The 21,596-nt window shown below is 48.5% G+C and overlaps 1 protein-coding gene across 1 annotated transcript in view; it reads right to left on the reverse strand.

The window, feature by feature from the left end:
• Positions 1-2,514: 2,514 nt before the first annotated feature.
• The window catches only part of DLL3 (delta like canonical Notch ligand 3), a 53,414-nt gene continuing 34,332 nt past the window's right edge, over positions 2,515-21,596 (reverse strand). Inside the window, exons 7-9 of the mRNA XM_060258423.1 lie at positions 12,592-13,243; positions 11,933-12,047; positions 2,515-2,945 (exon numbers count right to left, since the gene is read on the reverse strand). Of these exons, the coding sequence (XP_060114406.1) occupies positions 2,940-2,945; positions 11,933-12,047; positions 12,592-13,243 (773 nt within the window). The 3' untranslated portion in view covers positions 2,515-2,939. The remainder of the gene's footprint in view (positions 2,946-11,932; positions 12,048-12,591; positions 13,244-21,596) is intronic.

Genomic DNA, 21,596 nt, shown 5'->3' on the forward strand with positions numbered 1-21,596 from the left:
CAATAACGCTGGGAAGATATGAAGACAGTAGGAAAAAAGCGGAAGACCCAGCTTGAGATGGATTGACTCAGTCAAGGAAGCCACAGCCCTCAGTTTGCAAGACCTGAGAATGGTGTAAAGTATCGAACATTTTGATAGACATTAATTCATAGGGTCACCAAATGTCAGAAGCGACTTGATGGCACTTAAACACACACACAAGGTTTCTAGAGTCAAAGACTCCTCCATTAGTTTACCCTAATCAAGCAAAGACTTATTGATAATTGAATTGCAAGATCTGAAAAGCCTCGCCTCTGGCTGATGTCCCCCAGTACGTTGGGTGCTTTCCTCTGGTTTTACCCTGCCTGAATATTTATCTTCTCTGTGTGATCCTCAACATCACAGGGCATTTATGCTGGCCTGTTTTAATGTTCTCCCATCAATGGGAGATTGACGATAATGATCAGGTTCTCTCGCATTGAAAATTTTATGACGATCTCCGTGTTGGGTTTTTTTAAAAGCCCTTTCTGCAGCCTTTAGAGGGTCGATGTGATGATCGTAAGACCTCCCTACTTTTAGGCTTTCAGATAAGTGCGGAATCGTTGAATCTGTAGCAAAATTCCTTTACTGTGCTTCTAGGAGATGTTCCTTTTGTCCATAGATTCCATTGCAATTCATTTGATTCGTGCTATTATGCCAATAAAGCTTGTGATATACAAATGCTAGAAGTGTCCGAGGTAAAATCGGGGAGTTGGAATGCTTAGTGTTGGGGGAAAATACAGACATTGAGGGCAGGCCTCCGATTCAGTGGGAGCTCACAGAAGCATAGCTCCTGCACCTTTCTGAGGGTTCCACCTCCTCCTTCTGAGAATTCCACCTCCTTGTCCATTGAATAGTAGGTGCAGCTGCATAACAATCCCTGGATGAGCTCCACCACCTATTTTTCTACAAAATGACCGCTGATTGTGGGTATTTCAGAAGCTTGGTGGAATGAGGAGAATCAGTGGGACATGGTGATTCCTGGATATAAATTATATCAGAAGGATAAGGAGGAAAGGATTGGAGATGGGGTGACTCTGTATGTCAGAGAGGGTATACAATCTAGTGAGATTGAAGAAGAAGATGATGATGATATTGGATTTATATCCCGCCCTCCACTCCGAAGAGTCTCAGAGCGGCTCACAATCTCCTTTACCTTCCTCCCCCACAACAGACACCCTGTGAGGTGGGTAGGGCTGGAGAGGGTTCTCACAGCAGCTGCCCTTTCAAGGACAACTTCTGCCAGAGCTCTGGCTGACCCAAGGCCATTCCAGCAGCTGCAAGTGGAGGAGTGGGGAATCAAACCCGGTTCTCCCAGATAAGAGAGCTCTGGCTGACCCAAGGCCATTCCAGCAGCTGCAAGTGGAGGAGTGGGGAATCAGACCCGGTTCTCCCAGATAAGAGAGCTCTGGCTGACCCAAGGCCATTCCAGCAGCTGCAAGTGGAGGAGTGGGGAATCAAACCCGGTTCTCCCAGATAAGAGAGCTCTGGCTGACCCAAGGCCATTCCAGCAGCTGCAAGTGGAGGAGTGGGGAATCAAACCCGGTTCTCCCAGATAAGAGAGCTCTGGCTGACCCAAGGCCATTCCAGCAGCTGCAAGTGGAGGAGTGGGGAATCAGACCCGGTTCTCCCAGATAAGAGAGCTCTGGCTGACCCAAGGCCATTCCAGCAGCTGCAAGTGGAGGAGTGGGGAATCAAACCCGGTTCTCCCAGATAAGAGTCCGCACACTTAACCACTACACCAAACTGGCTCTTACCAGATTGAGAATTCTCTTACCAGATTGAGAAGGTAAGAGAATTAGATTCTCTTCTAGAAACGTTTTGGGTCGAAATAGTGGACCCAAAAGGAAATTTAACTCTGGGAGTTTGTTATTGCCCACCGGATCAAAAGATAGAGAATGATTATAAAATGATGAAAGAATTAAAAGATAGCGGCTAAACGTAAAAGCTGTGTTGTAACAGGTGATTTTAACTAACCGCAGATTGATTGGGTCAATATGTGTTCCGGCCAGGAGAAAGAGATTTGAGTTTCTAGACACTCTCAATGACTGTGCTATGGAGCAGATGGTTACCGAACCTACCAGGGGTGGGGCGATCCTGGATTTGTTCCTAAGTAATGCCCAAGACCTGGTGAGAGATGATGATGATTCCTTTGTTAGATATCTGACGCTTTGACTCTCAAAAACTTACACCCCAGAAATCTTGTTTGTCTCTAAGGTGCTACTGGGCTCTGTTTTAGCGGTTCTACTGCAGAAGAACATATCTGCCCTCTGAAACTATTCTCCCTCTTGACACCCGCCAGTAGCTGAATTGAACGGGCAGCGTTAGCTTTGTTCAGACCGAGTGGGAAGAATCACAGTAGGCTGGGGAGAAAAACCCACAGAACTGCCTCGTCGATTAAAAAGAACAAAAACAAAACAGAAGAACCGTGAAACTTACTGGCACTTGTGTGGGAAAAGGTCCCGCCTTTTCAACAGAACAGACAATCTTACCGCAGTGTCCTTTATTCCTCTATGGCTCCCCCAAATCTTTCCCCCTTCCTTCATCCCAGATCAGCCTCCCTTTGGTTCCCTTTCAAGAAAAAAGATCCAACAAACCTGTGCAAACCCAGGTCAAACTTTCCACTTTCCAATCCATCCGACGTTCCTGTTCCTCTGAGCTGCAAGTCAATCTTTTGCTCTCCATGCAAAAATATTTTTTTTTTAAAAAAAATAGCAGCAAGAATAAATATTAAATATTTTTTTCCTTTAAAAAAGGAGTCTTTTTCTAATTCTCTATAGACCAAAACAAATGGATAACAGTGAGATGCCGGTTGCTTCAGGAGTCCCGTTTCAGTCTGCTTTGGAAACATTCCTTTAGCTGAGAATTTGGAGGAAAACAAAACAAAACACAGACGCCAGAGCTTGGGAGAAGGACCTTCTTCAGACCTAGAAACGAAGATGGAAGACGGAGGAGAGAAAAGATTAGAAGGGAACGTAACAGCTTAAGCCCTACCTCCTTACCCTGCCTTCCCCCCCCTCCCTCCCCAAAACTCAGCTCCAGGTGAGTCCTTTTCAAAGGAAAGAACCAGTCCCAGGAGGACTAGCTCAGGTGCACAGAAAAGTTCCTAACCAAACTGCACCTCTGGCCAGCTGTGACCTTGTTTGCTCCGCACAGTGAACTTTGACATCCTGTCCATCTGGATTGACAGTGGTTTCTTCCTCTTGATTATCTCCTGGGCGGTGGATACCGTTTGTATTCCCAGCATGAACCCAGAAGGAAAAGGGACCTGAGTTCCAGACCTCAGCTGTCCCAGAGCTCACGCGAAGGTCTATGAAATGTGAAATTTTGGCTTAGTGGAGTGGTGGCGGCGGCATAAATTAATATTGTGATTCTCACATTATTTTATTATACTCTGCAGGAGAATGGATCCACTTGTGTCTTTAGGAAGTAAAGTGGGGGAATCGCTATCCTTGTGCATTTCTCTTTCTGGATAACTAATCATCCAGTCCTAATGGAGGAGGGCATGTGGAGGTTGGTTACCCTTCGCTTTTTGCATCTGGAGTTTAATACTGTTTCAGTATCCTTGGCTTTCTCTCTTGTTCAGAATGGTTGCCCAGTTGCTGGCTCGACACCACCTTATGCTGAAGATGTTGTTCGGGATGGAAGTTTAAATGTGGGAAGGGTCTCACCATCAAAATAGACCCTAGACTATATAGTCCCCCCCACACACACACTTCCCAGTGCACCAAAAGTCAAGCATCAGTGAACTGCATACACTCACCTGTGAGCTTTTCTCAGATTCTCCCAGGTGCCGTTCCAGAAAAGGAGGGTCATACTCTTTGAGAGCTAGTACAGGAAGTCATATTGTCTAACGACAGATTGATTGGAGACTGCCAAAGCCACACGTTGCCCCATGTTAACCATCCGTTCCAGAAGAACCAAGACAAGCAAGGCTGGAAAACGGGAGAGCTGTTTATGTTGTAGACCTGGAAGTTGCCTTTTGTGGAGTCCTCTCTCATTTGGTTTTATCTTCTGACTGGCAGTGGCTCTGCAGGGTCCCAAGCAGCAGAAAAGGGCTTTCCCAACACCTTCTGCCCAAATCCAAGGTGCTGGGAACCCTTTGCATGCAGACAAGCTGCTCTACTACTGAGGCGTGTCCCTTCTTCAGAGAGATGCTCTCCATTTCTCTTGGACAGACAGACCCAGCCACAAGTAATAACCTGGAAAAATATTCCACAAGTCTACAGATCACACTATTTACAGAGACACTATTGCTCAGGTAATAACCCACGGTCCCTTACCCTGCTGTTTTCAGTCCCTCTTTTTGCAGATGAGCGGGCTGGATGGCACCGGAGAGAATTCGAGAAGAACAAATTACAGGTGAGCACCTAATTGGCCATTCTCCAGATCGTCTCAGATGCCAACACAAAACCAAGACCAAAATCAGATGCCAAATATTTCCACCCTCCTACTGGGTCATTTCTGTGGGCTTTCGTTTCCATCAACATGCACGTAACCCCCACCTTTTGGAAATTCTGAGCCAGCGTCTGAGACGGATATCCGGCGGACGATAAGAAACCGAAGCATAATACAGACAAAACAGATGTATTCGTTGTGATCACAAAATGTCGGACGGGTGACAATTCTCCATGATCAAATTGCATGTTGCAATCAGGGACCTGCAGAAGCCAAGGTTGTCTTTAACCAGTATTGGCCTTTTTACCAACTGTGTCCCTCTTTGGCCAAGAGAAACTCATTCATGATCATTCATACCTTAGTCCAAAATCCTGCAGATGGACTTCTTGTAGGTTCCAGATTTCAAGGACGTTTTATGTCAAGTTTGTTTAGTCTGTACTGTCAGCTACTTAAGTTTCTGAGCCTGATCCAAGGTGCTGCTGGCCTTTTAAACTGTGCATGGTCTGAGGTCAAGTCATTCAAGGATGCCTGCTCTGACACAGACTCACCTGGAGAACGGAGAACATCAACAACTCTCCTCTGTCTCTCCAGGGTCAAAGGCATGGCCCCTTTCAGCTGCCACACTCCAGTATTGGAGTACCCTCCCAAGAGATGTTTGGTCTCTTCTCTACCGATATTTCTCCCGTCAAAGAGGGATTTTGAAGTTTCTATTGGTCAATAACAGATGGGTAAGCAGTTTGGTGTAGTGGTTAAGTGTGCGGACTCTTATCTGGGAGAACCGGGTTTGATTCCCCACTTCTCCACTTGCAGCTGCTGGAATGGCCTTGGGTCAGCCAAAGCTCTGGCAGAGGTTGTCCTTGAAAGGGCAGCTGCTGTGAGAGCCCTCTCCAGCCCCACCCACCTCACAGGGTGTCTGTTGTGGGGGAGGAAGGGAAAGGAGATTGTGAGCCGCTCTGAGACTCTTCGGAGTGGAAGGCGGGATATAAATCCAGTATCTTCTTCATCTTCTTGTTGCTTAGACTAACAATCTGTGTCCACCATTATTGTTATTGTTACTCACTTTTCTTGAAGTTTGGTGCCTTTTAGGTTTCTGTAATAGGCTTCTTGTGTTTGTGTGTGTGTGTGTTTAAAATATGGTCTTTATTATATTGAGATTGCAAACCATCATGGGGATGAGACTGAAGGGCAGAATAAAAATAAATACCTTCCCAAATACAGCTGCATGAAGGAACACTGCCCACTCAGCTGTTTTGGGCACTTCCCAGGAGACTCCATATGGCAAAGCTCAGAAGTTTCTTCCCTCTTGGGCTAAGGATAAAGCCCCAAGAAGCATGAGGAAGTTTCAGAATGCAGAATAATTGTAAGTCGTCTTGGGTCTTCATTTGGAGCAAGGTGAACCACAAAGGCATATGCTGTCCATGAAAAAGAATATGAGAGTTAAGAACTTAAGAGAAGCCATGTTGGATCAGGCCAATGGCCCATCCAGTCCAACACTCTGTGTCACACAGTGGCCAAAAAACCCAGGGGCCATCAGGAGGTCCATCAGTAGGACCAGGGAGGTTTCATATGTGTATATCAGTGAGGATTATATTTGTGTAAACTTTTCCGTCACAGTACCCATGTCCTTTGTAGAGGCTAAGATGTCAATGGAATACCCTCCACCCCCAATCTTGCACTTCTGGGCTAGTGAGACTGACATATTTGTTTCAAGTAGGTGAGGTTCCAAACTTTTCCTTGAGAGAGTCTACAAATTCTGTGGAGTAACACTCAAAGAAGGCTAATGTGTTTCTCAAATACTCAGCAGAACTAGGATGGTCACTTATAGGTTATGTGGAAATCAAGTGGGTCCATTGTATTCTTCTGGGGGGGGGGGTGCCACTGTGAAGAATTGTTGCTGTGTTTTTAATTTACAAAAATTGTATCCTGCCCTTATAAGGGCCGCAAAGGTAGCTAATGGTTTAAAACATACATGCAGGATCTCCACTGCGTCCTTTGCTGGCTTTTGGCTGGAATAGAGTCTAGTAATATGGCTAAGGGTTAAATTATTGTTTAGCTGTGCCAGGGCTTTTTTTTGGTAGAAAAAGCCCAGCAGGAACTCATTTGCATATTAGGCCACACCCCCTGATGCCACCACTGTTTCACATAGGGCTTTTTGTGGGAAAAGCCCAGCAAGAATTCATTCGCATATTAGGTCACACCTCCTGATAGCAAGCCAGCTGGAACTGTGTTCCTGTGCGTTCCTGCTCAAAAAAAGCCTCGGCTGTGACCTTGTTTGCGAAATCTTGATAGTCCAGATTTTCTTTTTGGGGGGAGGGGTTAGGGGCTTTGGCCCATGGTATTCTTCTTGTAATATAATGTCCCAGTAGTCATGTATGGCTGTGGGAGCTGGACCATAAGGAAGGCCGAGCGCAGAAGAATAGATGCTTTCGAGCTGTGGTGCTGGAGAAGACTCTTGAGAGTCCCTTGGACTGCGAGAAGATCCCATCAGTCAGTCCTAAGGGAAATCAACTCGGACCGTTTCCTGGAAGGTCAGATGCTGAAGCTGAAGCTCAAATACTTTGGCCACCCAATGAAAAGGGAGCACTCCCTGGAGAAGACTCTTGGGACTTCCTTGGACTGCAAGAAGATCCAATCAGTCAGTCCTAAGGGAAATCAACCCAGACTGTTCCCTGGAAGGTCAGATGCTGAAGCTGAAGCTGCAAATCCTTTGGCCACCCAATGAGAAGGGAGCACTCCCTGGAGAAGATCCTGATGCTGGGAAAGACAGAATGCAAAAGAAGAAGGGGACGGCAAAAGAGGAGATGGCTGGACAGTGTTACTGATGTAACGAACACGAATTTGAGCAGACTTCGGAGGATGGTGTAAGACAGGAGGGCCTGGCGTGACTTGGTCCGTGGGGTTGCAAAGAGTCGAACTCGACTGTGCAACTGAACAACGAATTCTTTTTGTGGTAGGGAATGGGGGACAAGAATGGGTGTAAGGAGATGGGGAGGGGGACATGCCAGTCAGCAGAAAGGTTGTCTTGGAATGCTGTGTAGATCCTCCAGATGTCTGGCTCAAGGTGAGAACAGCTGGCAGCAGACACAATGTGAGCCAGAAAGGGAAGCTGTGAGGAGGCCTTGTGGTGCTGCCGAAGAGGCTCTAGCTCAGGAAGAGGGAGAGCTCACCCTTCCAATGTGCTCCAAGGCTGGCCTGGCCGGATGGTCTCTGAGTGTCTCTGACATGGAGCCTTCCCAGAGCCTATCTCCCTCCTGATGGGGCTGCATGCTGTCACTAAAGGCAGTCTCCAATCAATGGTTTGTACACAGTTTACTTCCTCCCAACTCGACTCACCTTCTGGAAGAGCACCCAAGAAAAGCAAGGGTATTCTGACTGCCCAGTGAGGCAATTTTTAGCATTCTCCTGTCCACAATGAAACATTTGGGACTTGTGTTCACATCTGACGGATGGCTACCAGCTCGCTGCTGCTAAGAAGTTCCTCTGTCTACCGCAGATGCCTTATCTCTTGGTGGATGGGGATACGTCCCTCCGGCCTGGGAAGGACCCGCTTGCCGTCTCCTCTTGGCCAAAGCAGACCTACCACTAAGGAGCATTAATCAACATTTATGAACAGCAGAACGGCGGCAGAGACTGCTGCCCTGTGTGTTCGAGGCATGCATTAAGGAAAACGAAATGAAACGGTTGGCTTACCCGTGCGGTTCGCACAAGAGCTTGACCCCCTCGAGACTTCCTGTAGAAATCTTCTATCTCTGTGCATGCTTGAGTTAAGCTGTGCTTGAGTTAAGCTTAAGTCTGAAAGCTTTGGCTGCTGCTATACCAGAAATTGCACAGCATCTCCCCTTCCCCACCCCACCCCACCCCGGTCGCACTAGCGTGCTCTCTGCCTCCAGTGTTACAAATCTGCACTTGTATTTGCAAAACCGTAATTCTTTGCAAGGTGGAGATGTACTCACCTCTTCTCCTCATTGCAACAGAGTTTCAGAAAACAGATTACGCTCTACCACCCCATTCCACCCTCCCTAAAATCCAGTGTTTGCAAGGGTGGTTTTAGGTGCAGCTGCGTGAAAGAACACTGGACACACGTGGGATATCTGATGGATAACACCCATCCCCTACAGAACAAGGGTTGAGGCAGAAATGTTTGTCCGCATGCTCTGTGAATGCCTGTTAGCGGTTTTTAGACCAGCGATGTCAAACTCGCTTGTTATGAGGACTGGTCTGACATAAATGAGATCTTATTGGTCCGGGCCATATATGTACCTATTTAAGATTAGGTAGCAGAGATGTAAACTTTATAAAAGACACAGACAAACACAAAGATTTTTTAAAAAGCTTAAAATAAAACATGCTTAAAACATTAGCACTTGTTGGTCTTAAAGGTGCTTTCTTTGTATCTCTCCCATGGGATCCAGGGAACTGGGCAAAGGAAGCTCTGGCTCTTTCCTTCCTTCCCCAGAGAATCAGGAGGGGGGAAGAGAGGCTTGGCTCAATAATTCTGCTGTGTGATTGAGAGAGCCTGGCAAAGCAAGCTGTGATACAGAAGGAAGCAAGAGAAAAGGAAGCAAGAAAGAGGGAGAAGGACACATGACAGCCAGTTGCTCGGGAGCCTGATAGAAGCCCTCTGAGGGCCTGATTTGGCCCCTGGGCCACATGTTTGACACCCCCTGTTTTAGACATTACAATACTGTACCAATGACCATGGTAAGTTTCAAAAACTGTGCAAATGAAAGGTTAGAAAAGGCAAATCACATAATATCAAGCTGGAATAAAACTTAACACAATTTGAAATTCAGCACATTCCTGGAAAAAAAAATTCTGCGAATTTAGGGCACAGTTTCCTGTCGAGTAAACTCTGTTCCTGACACTGATTGTGTTAATGGTAGGACAGGCGCCTAGTGGCCAGCGCTTGTGGCGTCACCAACACCTTCCCCTCCACACTGATTAAACAAAAAGTTGTAAAGTAAAGGAGACCTATCAGTCTTTAAGAAGGTGGCAAGTACTCTACTAACTAATTCACTCAGTGTTCTACTTGCTAGTGTGGGTTTCTCCTGTTAGTGAAGAATTTACTGTGATCACTAAAGAACAAGTGCTGCTGGACTGGAATCTACATGCTAAAGAACAAGTATACCAGCTGCTTAGGGAGGTGATAAGATCCCCGCACTGACAGTTCTCAAGCAGCAATTGGACGAACACTTGCCAGGGATGATATAGGCTGATCTTGCATTGAGTTGGATAAGATGGCCCATAGCTGAAGCAGCTGCAGACTCTACGATAGTGTGACCCGTGTTTATAGGATAAGAAGTCCTGCTGCATCAGACCAGGCAATGGTGCAGCCAGTCTAGCATGCTATTTCACACAGCTGCTGATCTGGAGGGCCGTCAAACAGGGCATGTGGAGGCCAGTGCCATCCCCTGATGTTGTCTCCTAGCATTGGTACTTAGAGGTTTGCTGCTTCTGCATATGGATGTTAAGGACGTCAGAAGAGCCCTGCTGGATCAGACCACAGTGAGGGCCCATCGAGTCATAGAATCATAGAGTTGGAATGGACCTCCAGGGTCATCTAGTCCAGCCCCCTGCACAATGCGGGAAACCCACAAACACCTCCCCCTAAACTCACAGGATCTTCATCGCTGTCAGATAGCCACCTAGCCTCTGTTTAAAAACCTCCAAGGAAGGAGAGCCCACCACCTCCCAAGGAAGCCTGTTCCACTGAGAAATCGCTCTAACGGTCAGGAAGTCCTTCCTAATGTTGAGCCGGAAACTCCTTTGATTTAATTTCAACCCATCGGTTCTGGTCCTACCTTCTGGGGCCACAGAAAACAATTCCACACCATCCTTTATAGGACAGCCCTTCAGATATTTGAAGATGGTGATCCTATCACCTCTCAGCTGCCTCCTCTCCAGGCTAAGCATCCCCAGCTCCTTCAACCTTTCCTTATAGGACTTGGTCTCCAGACCCCTCACCACCTTTGTTGCCCTCCTCTGAACCCCTTCCAGGTTGTCTACATCCTTCTTAAAATGTGGTGCTCAAAACTGAACACAATACTCTAGGTGAGATCTTACCAGAGCAGAGTAAAGCGATACCATCACTTCACGTGATCTGGACACTATACTTCTGTTGATACATCCTGTCTCGCACAGAAGTCCTGCTGCATCAGACCAGGCAATGGTGCAGCTAGTCTAGCATTCTATTCACACAGCTGCTGATCTGGAGGGCCATCAAACAGGGCATTTAGAGGCCAATGCCATCCCCTGATGATGCTGTCATATTCTGTTGAGTCCAACATCCTGTCTCACACAGTGGCCAACCAGTTCCTCTGGAGGGTCAGCAACAGGGTAGGGAGGCCAAGGCCTTCATAAGAACATCAGAAGAGCCCTGCTGGATTGGACCAGGGAGCGTCCAGCATTCTGTCTCACACAGTGGCCAGCCAGTTCATCTGGAAGGCCAACAACAGGGCAGAGAGGCCAAGGCCTTCATAAGAACATCAGAAGAGCCCTGCTGGATCAGACCACAGAGGGTCCATCTAGTCCAGCCTCCTGTCTCACACAGTGACCACCTAGTTCCTCTGGAGAGGCAATAATAGGGCAGAGAGGCCGAGGCCTTCCCCTGAGAAGAACATCAGAATAACACTGCTGGATCAGACCAGTGAAGGTCCATCTAGTCCAGCCTCCTGTCTTTCACAGTGGCCAACCAGTTCCTCTGGAGGGCCAGCAACAGGGCAGAGAGGCCGAGGCCTTCCCCTGAGAAGAACATCAGAAGAGTCCTGCTGGATCAGACCAGTGAGGGTCCATCTAGTCCAGCCTCCTGTCACACACAGGGGCCAACCAGTTCCTCTGGAGGTCCAACAAATAGGGCATAGAGGCCAAGGCCTCCCCTGAGAAGAACATCAGAATAACACTGCTGGATCAGACCAGTGAAGGTCCATCTAGTCCAGCCTCCTGTCTTTCACAGTGGCCAACCAGTTCCTCTGGAGGGCCAGCAACAGGGCAGAGAGGCCGAGGCCTTCCCCTAAGAAGAACATCAGAATAACACTGCTGGATGAGACCAGTGAAGGTCCATCTAGTCCAGCCTCCTGTCTTTCACAGTGGCCAACCAGTTCCTCTGGAGGGCCAGCAACAGGGCAGAGAGGCCGAGGCCTTCCCCTGAGAAGAACATCAGAAGAGTCCTGCTGGATCAGACCAGTGAGGGTCCATCTAGCCCAGCCTCCTGTCTCAAACAGTGGCCAACCAGTTCCTCTGGATGGCCAACAACAAGGCATAGAGGCTGAGGCTTTCTCATAACATCAGAAGAGCCCTGCTGGGTCAGACCAGTGGTCTATCTAGTCCAGCATCCTGTCTCAGTGGCCAGCTAGCTTCTCTGAGGGGCCAACAACAGGACATGGAGGCCAAGGCCTTCCCCTGATGTTGCCTCCCGGCTCTGTGTTAGTCACCATAGCATAAGACCTTGGTCCCTGGCTGTCTTTGCAGCACTCTGAGCTGAATAGGCAGGGTCAGGGAGTGAGTGTATGTTCATTACCTCAGTTGCGTAAATGCACTGTTCCATCTGGTCTGGGATGATGTAAATGGGGTGGTAGGCGCCTTCTTTGGGGTAACCAGCGGGGCTGATGGATAGGATCGGCTCAGATTTTTTACTGCAGCGGAGAAAGAAGAAACAGGGAAGGTGCGTGTTAGACATCGGTAGGCAGAAAACCTGCCAAGAGTCTTCAGCGTCCTAAAAAGGAGGGCTCGTGCTTGTTCAGAATCACATCTGCTGTCCTGGAAATCCGTCCCCAAAATGTGTGGGGAAGGAACTAGTTTTGGCTACTCACCAGTGAGGGAACGCCATTCTGCACATATGACATGCATTGAACCGTGCAAATTCTCCAGCGTAACAGCATTTCTGTCTGAGGAACAGGAGGTTGGTCAAAGGAGTCCCCAGCTTGCTGGGGGGAGAGTGTAGCTGACCGGGGAAGGCAAGGGCAAACCACCCGGTAAAAAGTCTGCTGTGAAAACGTCAGGATGCGACATCACCCCAGAGTCGGAAACGACTGGCGCTTGCACAGGGGACTACCTTGACCTTTATTTCCCAACTCTGCACTGGCAACCCAATACTTTCTCCATTCCAGCTTTCCAGGAACTAGAAAGGAAAAGCCCCCTCCCCCACAAACAGGACAGAGGGAGTGGACGTCCCCTTACTTTTCCAGCTTCTTCTTGCAGGTGGACTCGCGGCCCTGATCCAGCAGCTTCCTTTTGCAGTTAAACTGGTCGCCGTTGAACCGGCCGTCTTTGTTGGACACCTTGAACCGGCCGGGGGAGATGAAGAAGCCGTCTCTCTCCTTCAGGTTGTTGATGGTCGCCAGGTCATTCCGGACGCTGCCCTTTACGGCCTTGCGGCCCTGCCTCATATGCCGGAGCACGGCCACGGCAGCGCAGGCAGCGAGCACCAACGTCATGAGCCCCAGGGCGAAGGATACCGCCAGGACAGTGGGGAAAGGGCCCTCGGCCACCCGCTGGCTACTGACCGGGGTGGGAAGCTGGACTTTGAACTCACAGCTCGAGCCCATGTAGCCGGCCAAACACTCGCAGATGTGGCCAGAGAAGTGCGTATAGCAGGTCCCGCTGTTCAGACAGGGATTGGAGCCACAGGCGTCCATGCGGACGCTGCAGTCCTTCCCACCGTAGCCCAGGGTGCAGGTGCAGGTGTAGCTGTTGGCCCCGTCGATGCAGGTCCCTCCGTGGGCGCATGGGTTTCCCGCGCAGTCGTCTATATTAATTTCACAGCGGGAGCCAGTGAAACCGGGGCGACATTTGCAGATCACGCTGCGGCCCAGGTCCAGACAGTGCCCATCTGAAGAAGAAGGGGGAACAGGTGATGGAGGGCTGTCTTCAGATTGGCTTTGAGCTAGGGTTGCCAGCCTCCAGGTGGGGCCTGGAGATCTCTCAGAATTGCAACTGGTCTCCAAACTACAGAGATCGGTTCTCCCTGCCTGCTTTGGAGGGTGAACTCTATGGCATTATACCCCGCTAAGGTCCTTCCCTTCCTCAGATGTCACCCTTTCCAAGCTCCGCCCCCAAATCTCCCCCCTTCACATCTCCAGGGACTCTACTTTGAGAATCAATCAATCAGTCTTTATTGCATTAGCAAGCAGGGCTCTTTGTCTAGCAGGAGCTCCTCTGCATATTAGGCCACCCCCCCCCCAATGTAGCCAATTCTCCAAGAGCTTAGAGGATTCTTAGTACAGAGCCTACTGTAAGCTCCAGGAGGATTGGCTACATCAGGGGGCGTGGCCTAATATGCAGAGGAGCTCCTGCTAGACAAAGAGCCCTGTTAGCAACAAAATGCCATAGCAACGAACAACCAGACTCAACAATAGAAAAAAAAAACCCTCAATAAAACATTCAATGCAACAATAGAATTGTATTAGCCGTGATAAAATTTAGGCTGAATTATCAGTCCAATTTATCCAGCGGCATCCTATGAAAACAACCCCCCACCGTGGTAAAAAGGAGAGTCGTTAATATATTTTGTTACTCGTTTTTAAAAAATTTATAATGGTAGCCACAAATCTTGCTACTTGGAAACTAATACATTTATCTCTATCCGACAATAGGAATACTAATTTCTCTTGGTCCTGCCTCCCAAGGAAGTGAGATAAAATGGCGCACAAAAACCTGTTTTGTTTTACACAATGAAATATAACATGAGAATCATTCAGACTGGTAAACAGCCGCTCAGTTGGCTAATTGCGGCCAATAAGAACAGCCTTCAGGCGACGACTGGGCCAGGAGGATTTTTCAGTGGGAAACAGGGTTGCCAGCTTCACTTTGGGAAATTCCTGGAGATTTGTGGGTAGGTCTGGGGGATGATGAAGTTTGGGGAGAGGAGGTATCTCAGTGGGGTGCAGGGCGATAGACTTCATCCCCCAAAGCAGCCGTGTTCACCAGAGGAAATGATCTCACCCTCTGGAGATCGGTTGTAATTTTGGGAAATCTCCGAGCCTCACCTGGAGGTTGGCAACGCTAACTTGCAAGCAAGCTGCTTCCTGTTCTGTGCCGTATGTCCAGACCTCGGGCCAAGCTACAATTAAAGACTCACAGTGTCCAACAAACACAGAATCATAGAATTACAGAGTTGGAAGGGGGCCGTAGGGGCCATCTAGTCCACCCCCCCGCTCAATGCAGGATCAGCCCTAGAGAACCCCTGGCAAGTGTTTGTCCAGCCGCTGCTTAAAGACTGCCAGGGAGGGGGGAGCTCACCGCCTCCCTCGGTAGCTGATTCCACTGTTGAACAACTCTGTCTGTAAATTTTTTTCTTAATATCCGGCTGTTACCTTCCTCCTCCCCTTAATTTAAACCCGTTATTGCAAGTCCTCTCCTCTGCTGCCAACAGGACCAGCTCCCTGCCTTCCTCTAAGGGACAGCCCTTCAAAGACTTCAAGAGAGCCAACATGTCCCCCCTCAATCTCCTTTTCTTCAGACTGAATGTTCCCAAGTGCCTCAGCCTTTCCTCCTTGTAGGGCTCGGTCTCCAGACCCCTGGTCATCCTCATCGCTCTCCCCTGCACCCGCCCCATTCTGTCCACACCCCTTTTGAAATAGAACGTATTAACATTCCCTCTGACAAATACTTACATAAAGACACAGAGATTTAGAAATATTCTCTTCTCCCAGGGAATAGTGGAATTCTCGGTATTTTTACCAAACTACAGTTCCCAGGATCCTTTGAGGGGGAACCATGACTGTTAAAAGTGCAATAAAAATCAAAGACACGTTTGCCATGTCCTTGGAAGCATAGAATCATAGAGTTGGAAGGAATCTCCAGGGTCATCTAGTCCAACCCTCCGCACAACACAGGAAATTCACAAATACTCCCCCCCTCCCTAAATCCACAGGATCTGCATTGCTGTCAGATGGCCATCCAGCCTCTGTTTAAAAACCTCCAAAGGAGAGCCCACCACCTCCCAAGGAGGAAGCCTGTTCCACTGAGTAACCGCTCTAACTGTCAGGAAGTTCTTCCTAATAGTTTAGCTGGAAACTCTTTTGATTTAATTTCAACCCATTGGTTCTGATCCTACCTTCTGGGGCCACAGAAAGCAATTCCACCCCATCCTCTATAGGACAGCCCTTCAAGAACTTGAAGATGGTGATCCTATCACCTCTCAGCCGCCTCCTCTCCAGGCTAAACATGAGCAGCTCCTTCAACTTTTCCTCATAGGACTTGGTTCCTAGACCAGCAGCTGGACTCCTAAGGTAGCCCCTGTGAAAACAGCCCTGAGTGGTTTCCACCAAATGTCCCCAGCCCTGGGGTCTGCACGGCCACCAGATCCATGGGTCAGCAGCTACTAAAATGCATCTCTTAGCACCTTCACTGGCTCGGCAGGTTGGCATAAAGATTAAATGAGGCACCAGTTCAGCACAAAGAAGCAGCTCAGAATTGGGAGGCAGAAAAACACTGCTCCCTTTCAAATCTTCCCCAGAAATCGCCTCTGAATACAGAGGTTTCATTATGTTCCCAAGGCTCGTATCCATGGATATCTCTCTCCTCCTCCATTCATTTTTCTGATCCCCTTGCCTTATTAAAATCCTCTGTCAGCGAATCCCACATATTATGCGCTGAATGAAGGACTTCTGCCCATCAGTTGAATGGGGCCAAGTTTTGTTACCCATTAGTCAAAATCGTGGTCTTCCCAACTTAACAAACGCCTCCCTGCATTAATGAGGTTAAAAAGTCCAGTTATTACAAGAGCAATTCAGGGCCATTCATCTCCTGTGAAAGAGATTCACCCACTCAGCCCCGTTAACCCAATTTTTGGCTTTGAAATGTTCTGGACAGAACCAAAGAATTCCATGTATTCATTACTCCTTGGGGGAATAAGTCCTTCCTTTTCTCTATTCTAAGTGGCCCCGAGGCGCAGAGTGGTAAAGCAGCAGTACTGCAGTACTGTGATCTGAACTCTCTGCTCATGACCTGGGTTTGATTCTGGCGGAAGCTGGATTCAGGTAGCCGGCCCGAGGTTGACTCGGCCTTCCATCCTTCCGAGGTCGGTCAAATGAGTCCCCAGCTTGCTGGGGGGGTGGGTAGTGTAAAAGACTGGGGAAGGCAATGGCAAACCACCCTGTAAAAAGTCTGCCATGAAAACATTGTGAAAGCAACGTCATCCCAGAGTCAGAAACGACTAGTGCTTGCAAAAGGGACATAAGAACATAAGAGAAGCCATGTTGGATCAGGCCAATGGCCCCTCCAGTCCAACACTCTGTGTCACAGAAGAACATAAGAGAAGCCCTGTTAGATCAGGCCAATGGCCCCTCCAGTCCAACACTCTGTGTCACATAAGAACATAAGAGAAGCCATGTTGGATCAGGCCAACGGCCCATCAAGTCCAACACTCCGTGTCACACAGTGGCAAAAAATGTTATATACACCTTTCCTTTTATCTATTCCTTTTATCTGTTCTAGACCTACTGCTCATTCATTTGATAGCATGCCCATGAGTTCTTTAACTATGAGAAAGGGAGAAAAGTACTGCTTTCTTTACCTTCGCTATCCCATGCAAAATTTTGTAAACCTCTATCATGTCATCCCTTAGACTTCATTTCTCCAAACAAAAGTGGGGAAGGGGTTCCATCTCCCTAATAATTTTAGTTGCCCTCCACTGTGCTTGAACTGCATCGTGAATATAGAAAAAGATTTTTTTGGCTGTAATAGCGTTTTCCGTATACCCTATTTTAAACCCAGTTAGCGTGTTTTGAAAAGCAGCCCCATGGCGCAGAGTGGTAATGCTGCAGTACTGCAGTCCAAGCTCTCTGCTCATGACCGGAGTTTGATCCTGGCGGAAGCTGGGTTCTGGTAGCCTGCTCAAGGTTGACTCAGCCTTCCATCCTTCTGAGGTTGGTAAAATGAGTCCCCAGCTTGCTGGGGGGGAAGTGTAGATGACTGGGGAAGGCGAGGGCAAACCACCCCGTAAAAAGTCTGCCGTGAAAACGTCATGATGCGACATCGCCCCAGCGCCGGAAACGACTGGTGCTTGCACAGGGGACTACCTTTACCTTTTTAAACCTCTGAATCCCAGAGCCACGAGGCAGCATTAGGAGAAGGCCTTGGCTTCTATGCCCTGTTATTGGTCAATGACAGGTCAAGATGGGTGGCCATGTTAGCCGGAAACGACTGGTGCTTGCACGGGGGGACTATCTTTACCTTTAAAATCAATTATGCAAGTGGAGGAGTGGGGAATCAAACCCGGTTCTCCCAGATAAGAGAGCTCTGGCTGACCCAAGGCCATTCCAGCAGGTGCAAGTGGAGGAGTGGGGAATCAAACCCGGTTCTCCCAGATAAAAGTCCACGCAGCTAACCGCTGCACCAAACTATCTTTCTAATTTGCTTTGAGGCCCCATTTGGGAGAAAGGGGTATAAGTGAATAGATAAAATATCAGGAATTGTAGTTCCGGAGGGGATGAGGGGTCAGCTCAAGAGGCTTTAAAACTTTTTAAAGAACGCCCCATATCCTGCCTTCCCCCCAGTTGGCAAGCCAGGTGGCCTATGATTCCGATAAAAACAGAACCATTCAGCCCAAATCTTTGATTGGCAGCCATTGTTGCAAGACCAACCTGGCATTGCCTCAACAGATTAGATGGTGTGCTCTGTTTGTCATCTCTGGGATGGAAAATAGCTGGAGATTTGGGGGCGGAGTCTGAGGAGGGCGGGGTTTGGGGAGGAGCTTCGGTGGAACATAACGCCCTAGAGCCCGCCCTTCAAAGTAGCCATTTTCTTCAGGGAAACTGATCTCTGTACCCTGGAAGTCAGTGTAATTCCAGAAGATCTCCAGCCACAACCTCGAGGGTGGCAAATCTAAATGATTCTATACTTAATCTCGAGAGTGTGGTGAGGCACCCCTCCCTCCCCACCATAGATGGTTCTTTGAACACCGAACCCCATACACTTAACATGCTCACTGCCTCCGAGTTACACACGGCACTCCCCCCCAAAGTCAAACTTCCGGGCTCACATCTCATCTCACGTCTGTTACTTCTAGAACAAAGTCTCAGTCTAGTGGCACATTTGAGACCAACGGAGTTGAATTCTGAGTTGGGATGGGCACAAACCAGTTTACGAACCAAAATTCGTGACAAACTGGCCCGGTTTGTCGTTTTTGTGAACTGCGACTCAGGCAATCGCGTTTGTTTGCGAACCGCCTGGTTTCTGCGGCCGTTTGCTGCTCTCTTTCAATGCCTTTCCTGCAATTGCTGAGTCATATCACCACAACAGCACACCTCAGTGAGTGAAGGGAAAAGATTTTAAATTGCTGCCTTCTGCAGAAGGTAAAAAAAAGGTAAAGGTAGTCCCCTGTGCAAGCACCGGTTGTTTCCGACTCTGGGGTGACGTTGCTTTCACGACGTTTTTGCGGCAGACTTTTTACGGGGTGGTTTGCCCTTGCCTTCCCCAGTCATCTACACTTTCCCCCCAGCAAGCTGGGGACTCATCTGACTGACCTTGGAAGGATGGAAGGCTGAGTCAACCTGGAGCCGGCTACCTGAAACCAGCTTCTGCCAGGATCGAACTCAGGTCATGAGCAGAGTTCAGACTGCAGTACTGCAGCTTTACCACTCTGCACCACGGGGCTGTACTATGCAGAAGGTACCCCTCCCCCAACTCATGAACCAACGAACCACAAACCCAGTTCAGGAAACTGCAAAGTAAAGCTAATAAGGGTTTGTGGTTTGTCACGAACCTTCATTTCCTCAGTTTGTGCCCATCCCTAATTCTAAGCTTTTGTATGCATACATACCCAGAATCAAACTTTAGAATGAATTTTGAGTTCAGCCGCACCTTTAGGACCAACAAAAATTCATTCAAGGTATGAGCTTTTGTGTCCAGGCACACTTCCTCAGATATCTGTATCTGAGGAACTGTGCATGCACATGAAAGTTCATACTGCCACAGGAGGTGGCGGTGGCTGCAAGCATAGACAGCTTCAAGAGGGGATTTGATAAACATCTGGAGCAGAGGTCCATCAGTGGCTATTAGCCACAGTGTATTGTTGGAACTCTCTGTCTGGGGCAGTGATGCTCTGCATTCTTGGTGCTTGGGAGGGGCAACAGTGGGAGGGCTTCTAGTGTCCTGGCCCCACTGGTGGACCTCCTGATGGCACCTGGGTTTTTTGACCGCTGTGTGACACAGAGTGTTATGAACATCTGAAGCTGCCTTATACTGATTCAGACCCTTGGTCCCTCAAAGTCAGTATTGTCTACTCAGACTGGCAGCAGCTCTCCAGATTCTCAAGCTGAGGTTTTTCATGCCTATTTGCCTGGACCCTTTTGAGTTGGAGATGCCGGTGATCGAACCTGGGACCTTTTGCCTACCAAGCAGATGCTCTACCACTGAGCCACAGCTCCATTCATGGATCTCTAGGGTCTCAAGCGGAGGTTTTTCATGCCTATTTGCCTGGATCCTTTTGAGTTGGAGATGCTGGGGATTGAACCTGGGACCTTCTGCTTACCGAGCAAATGCTCTACCACTGAGCCATTGTCCCTCCCCATCCAGTGTTGGACTGGATGGGCCATTGGTCTGATCCAACATGGGCTTCTCTTGTGTTCTTATACCTTGAATAAACTTTTGTTGGTCTTAAAGGTGCCACTGGATTCAAAATCCGTTCTGCTGCTTCAGACCACCTGAATCTATCTCTCACCTCTGATTACCAGATCCAATTTCCATCCCATAGCCTCTCATTAAAAGGGGTTTCAGTTTTAAAAGCATGAACAAGGAATTCTTAATGCCTTCATATCTATCCCTGAGAATGTAAGAAATAACTAGAATCCGTCAGTCTCCTGGGAAAGTCACAAGAGCTGTTTTTGAAGCCAGTGGGAAAATTCTCTATACCAAGGAGAACAGTCGTCAGAGAATCATAGTTGGAAGGGACCTCCACGGTCATCTAGTCCACCCCCCTGCACAATATAGGAAACTCACAAACACCTCCCCCTAAATTCACAGGATAGAATCCTAGAATCATAGAGTTGGAAGGCACCTCTAGGGTCATCTAGTCCAACCCCTGCACAATGCAGGAAACTCACAAACACCTCCCCTAAATTCACAGGATCTTCATTGCTGTCAGATGGCCATCTAGCCTCTGTTTCAAAACCTCCAAGGAAGGAGAGCCCACCACCTCCGAGGAGGAAGCCTGTTCAACTAAGGAACCGCTCTAACGGTCAGCAAGTTCTTCTTAAAGTTGATCCGGAAACCTATTGGTTCTGGTCCTACCTTCTGAGGCCACAGAAAACAGTTCCGCAATTTTCATTAGCAGCATGGATCTTTGGAATCCAAGGTTTCAGGATCCTTTCACTGAAGAAAAGTGCCACTGTCAGCAGAACAGATCCCTGGAATCCAACCCATTTCGTGCCCCTTAGATGTGCCTCTCATGATCAGAAGATTAGGAATAAAATCGCCCCATCATGAAGAAGTTAAAATAATCAAACCGAGGCTATTGTACGTTGGGTCATATTATGAGGTGAGAGTCACTAGAAAAGGCAATAACGCTAGGAAAAAGTGGAAGACGGAGGCAGCAGAAGAGATTGGATCTATACCTTGCCTTTTGCTAACCCAAGTAGTCTCAGAGCGTCTTACAAATCTCCTTTCTCTTCCCCTCCTCACAGAAGGCACGCGGTGAGGTAGGTGGGGTTGAGAGAGCTCTCCCAAGAATTGCTCTCGAGCAGAACGGATCAGAGAGAACTTGTGGCTGACCCAATGTTACACCAGCAGGTGCAAACGCGGAGGAGTGGGGAATCAAACCCGGCTCTTCCAGATAACAGTGCACACTTCACCATACTGGCTCAGAAATAGAGGGAGATTCAACAGGAGATGGATTAACTCAATACAATAGGGTCGCTAGTTTCCAGGTGTTGGCTGGAGATCTCCTGGTATTACAACTGATCTCCAAGCAACAGAGATCAGCTCACATGGATGGATTGGCTGCTTTGGATGGTGGACTCTGTGGCATTGCACCCCACTGAGGTCCCCAAACTCCACCCTCCTAGGCTCCACCCCCCCCCCAATCTCCAGGTATTTCCCAACCCAGAGTTGGCAACCCCAGGGAAGCCACGGCCTCCAGTTTGCAAGACCCAAACAAGGCTGCGAATGTCAGGATACGTTGGAAGTCATTCATTCATAGGGCCGCTAGAAGTTGGAGGTGACTGAAGAGCACTTAAACGAAC

The sequence above is a fragment of the Heteronotia binoei genome, chromosome 17 (genome assembly GCF_032191835.1).
Source record: "Heteronotia binoei isolate CCM8104 ecotype False Entrance Well chromosome 17, APGP_CSIRO_Hbin_v1, whole genome shotgun sequence".
Classification (NCBI taxonomy): Eukaryota; Metazoa; Chordata; class Lepidosauria; order Squamata; family Gekkonidae; genus Heteronotia; species Heteronotia binoei.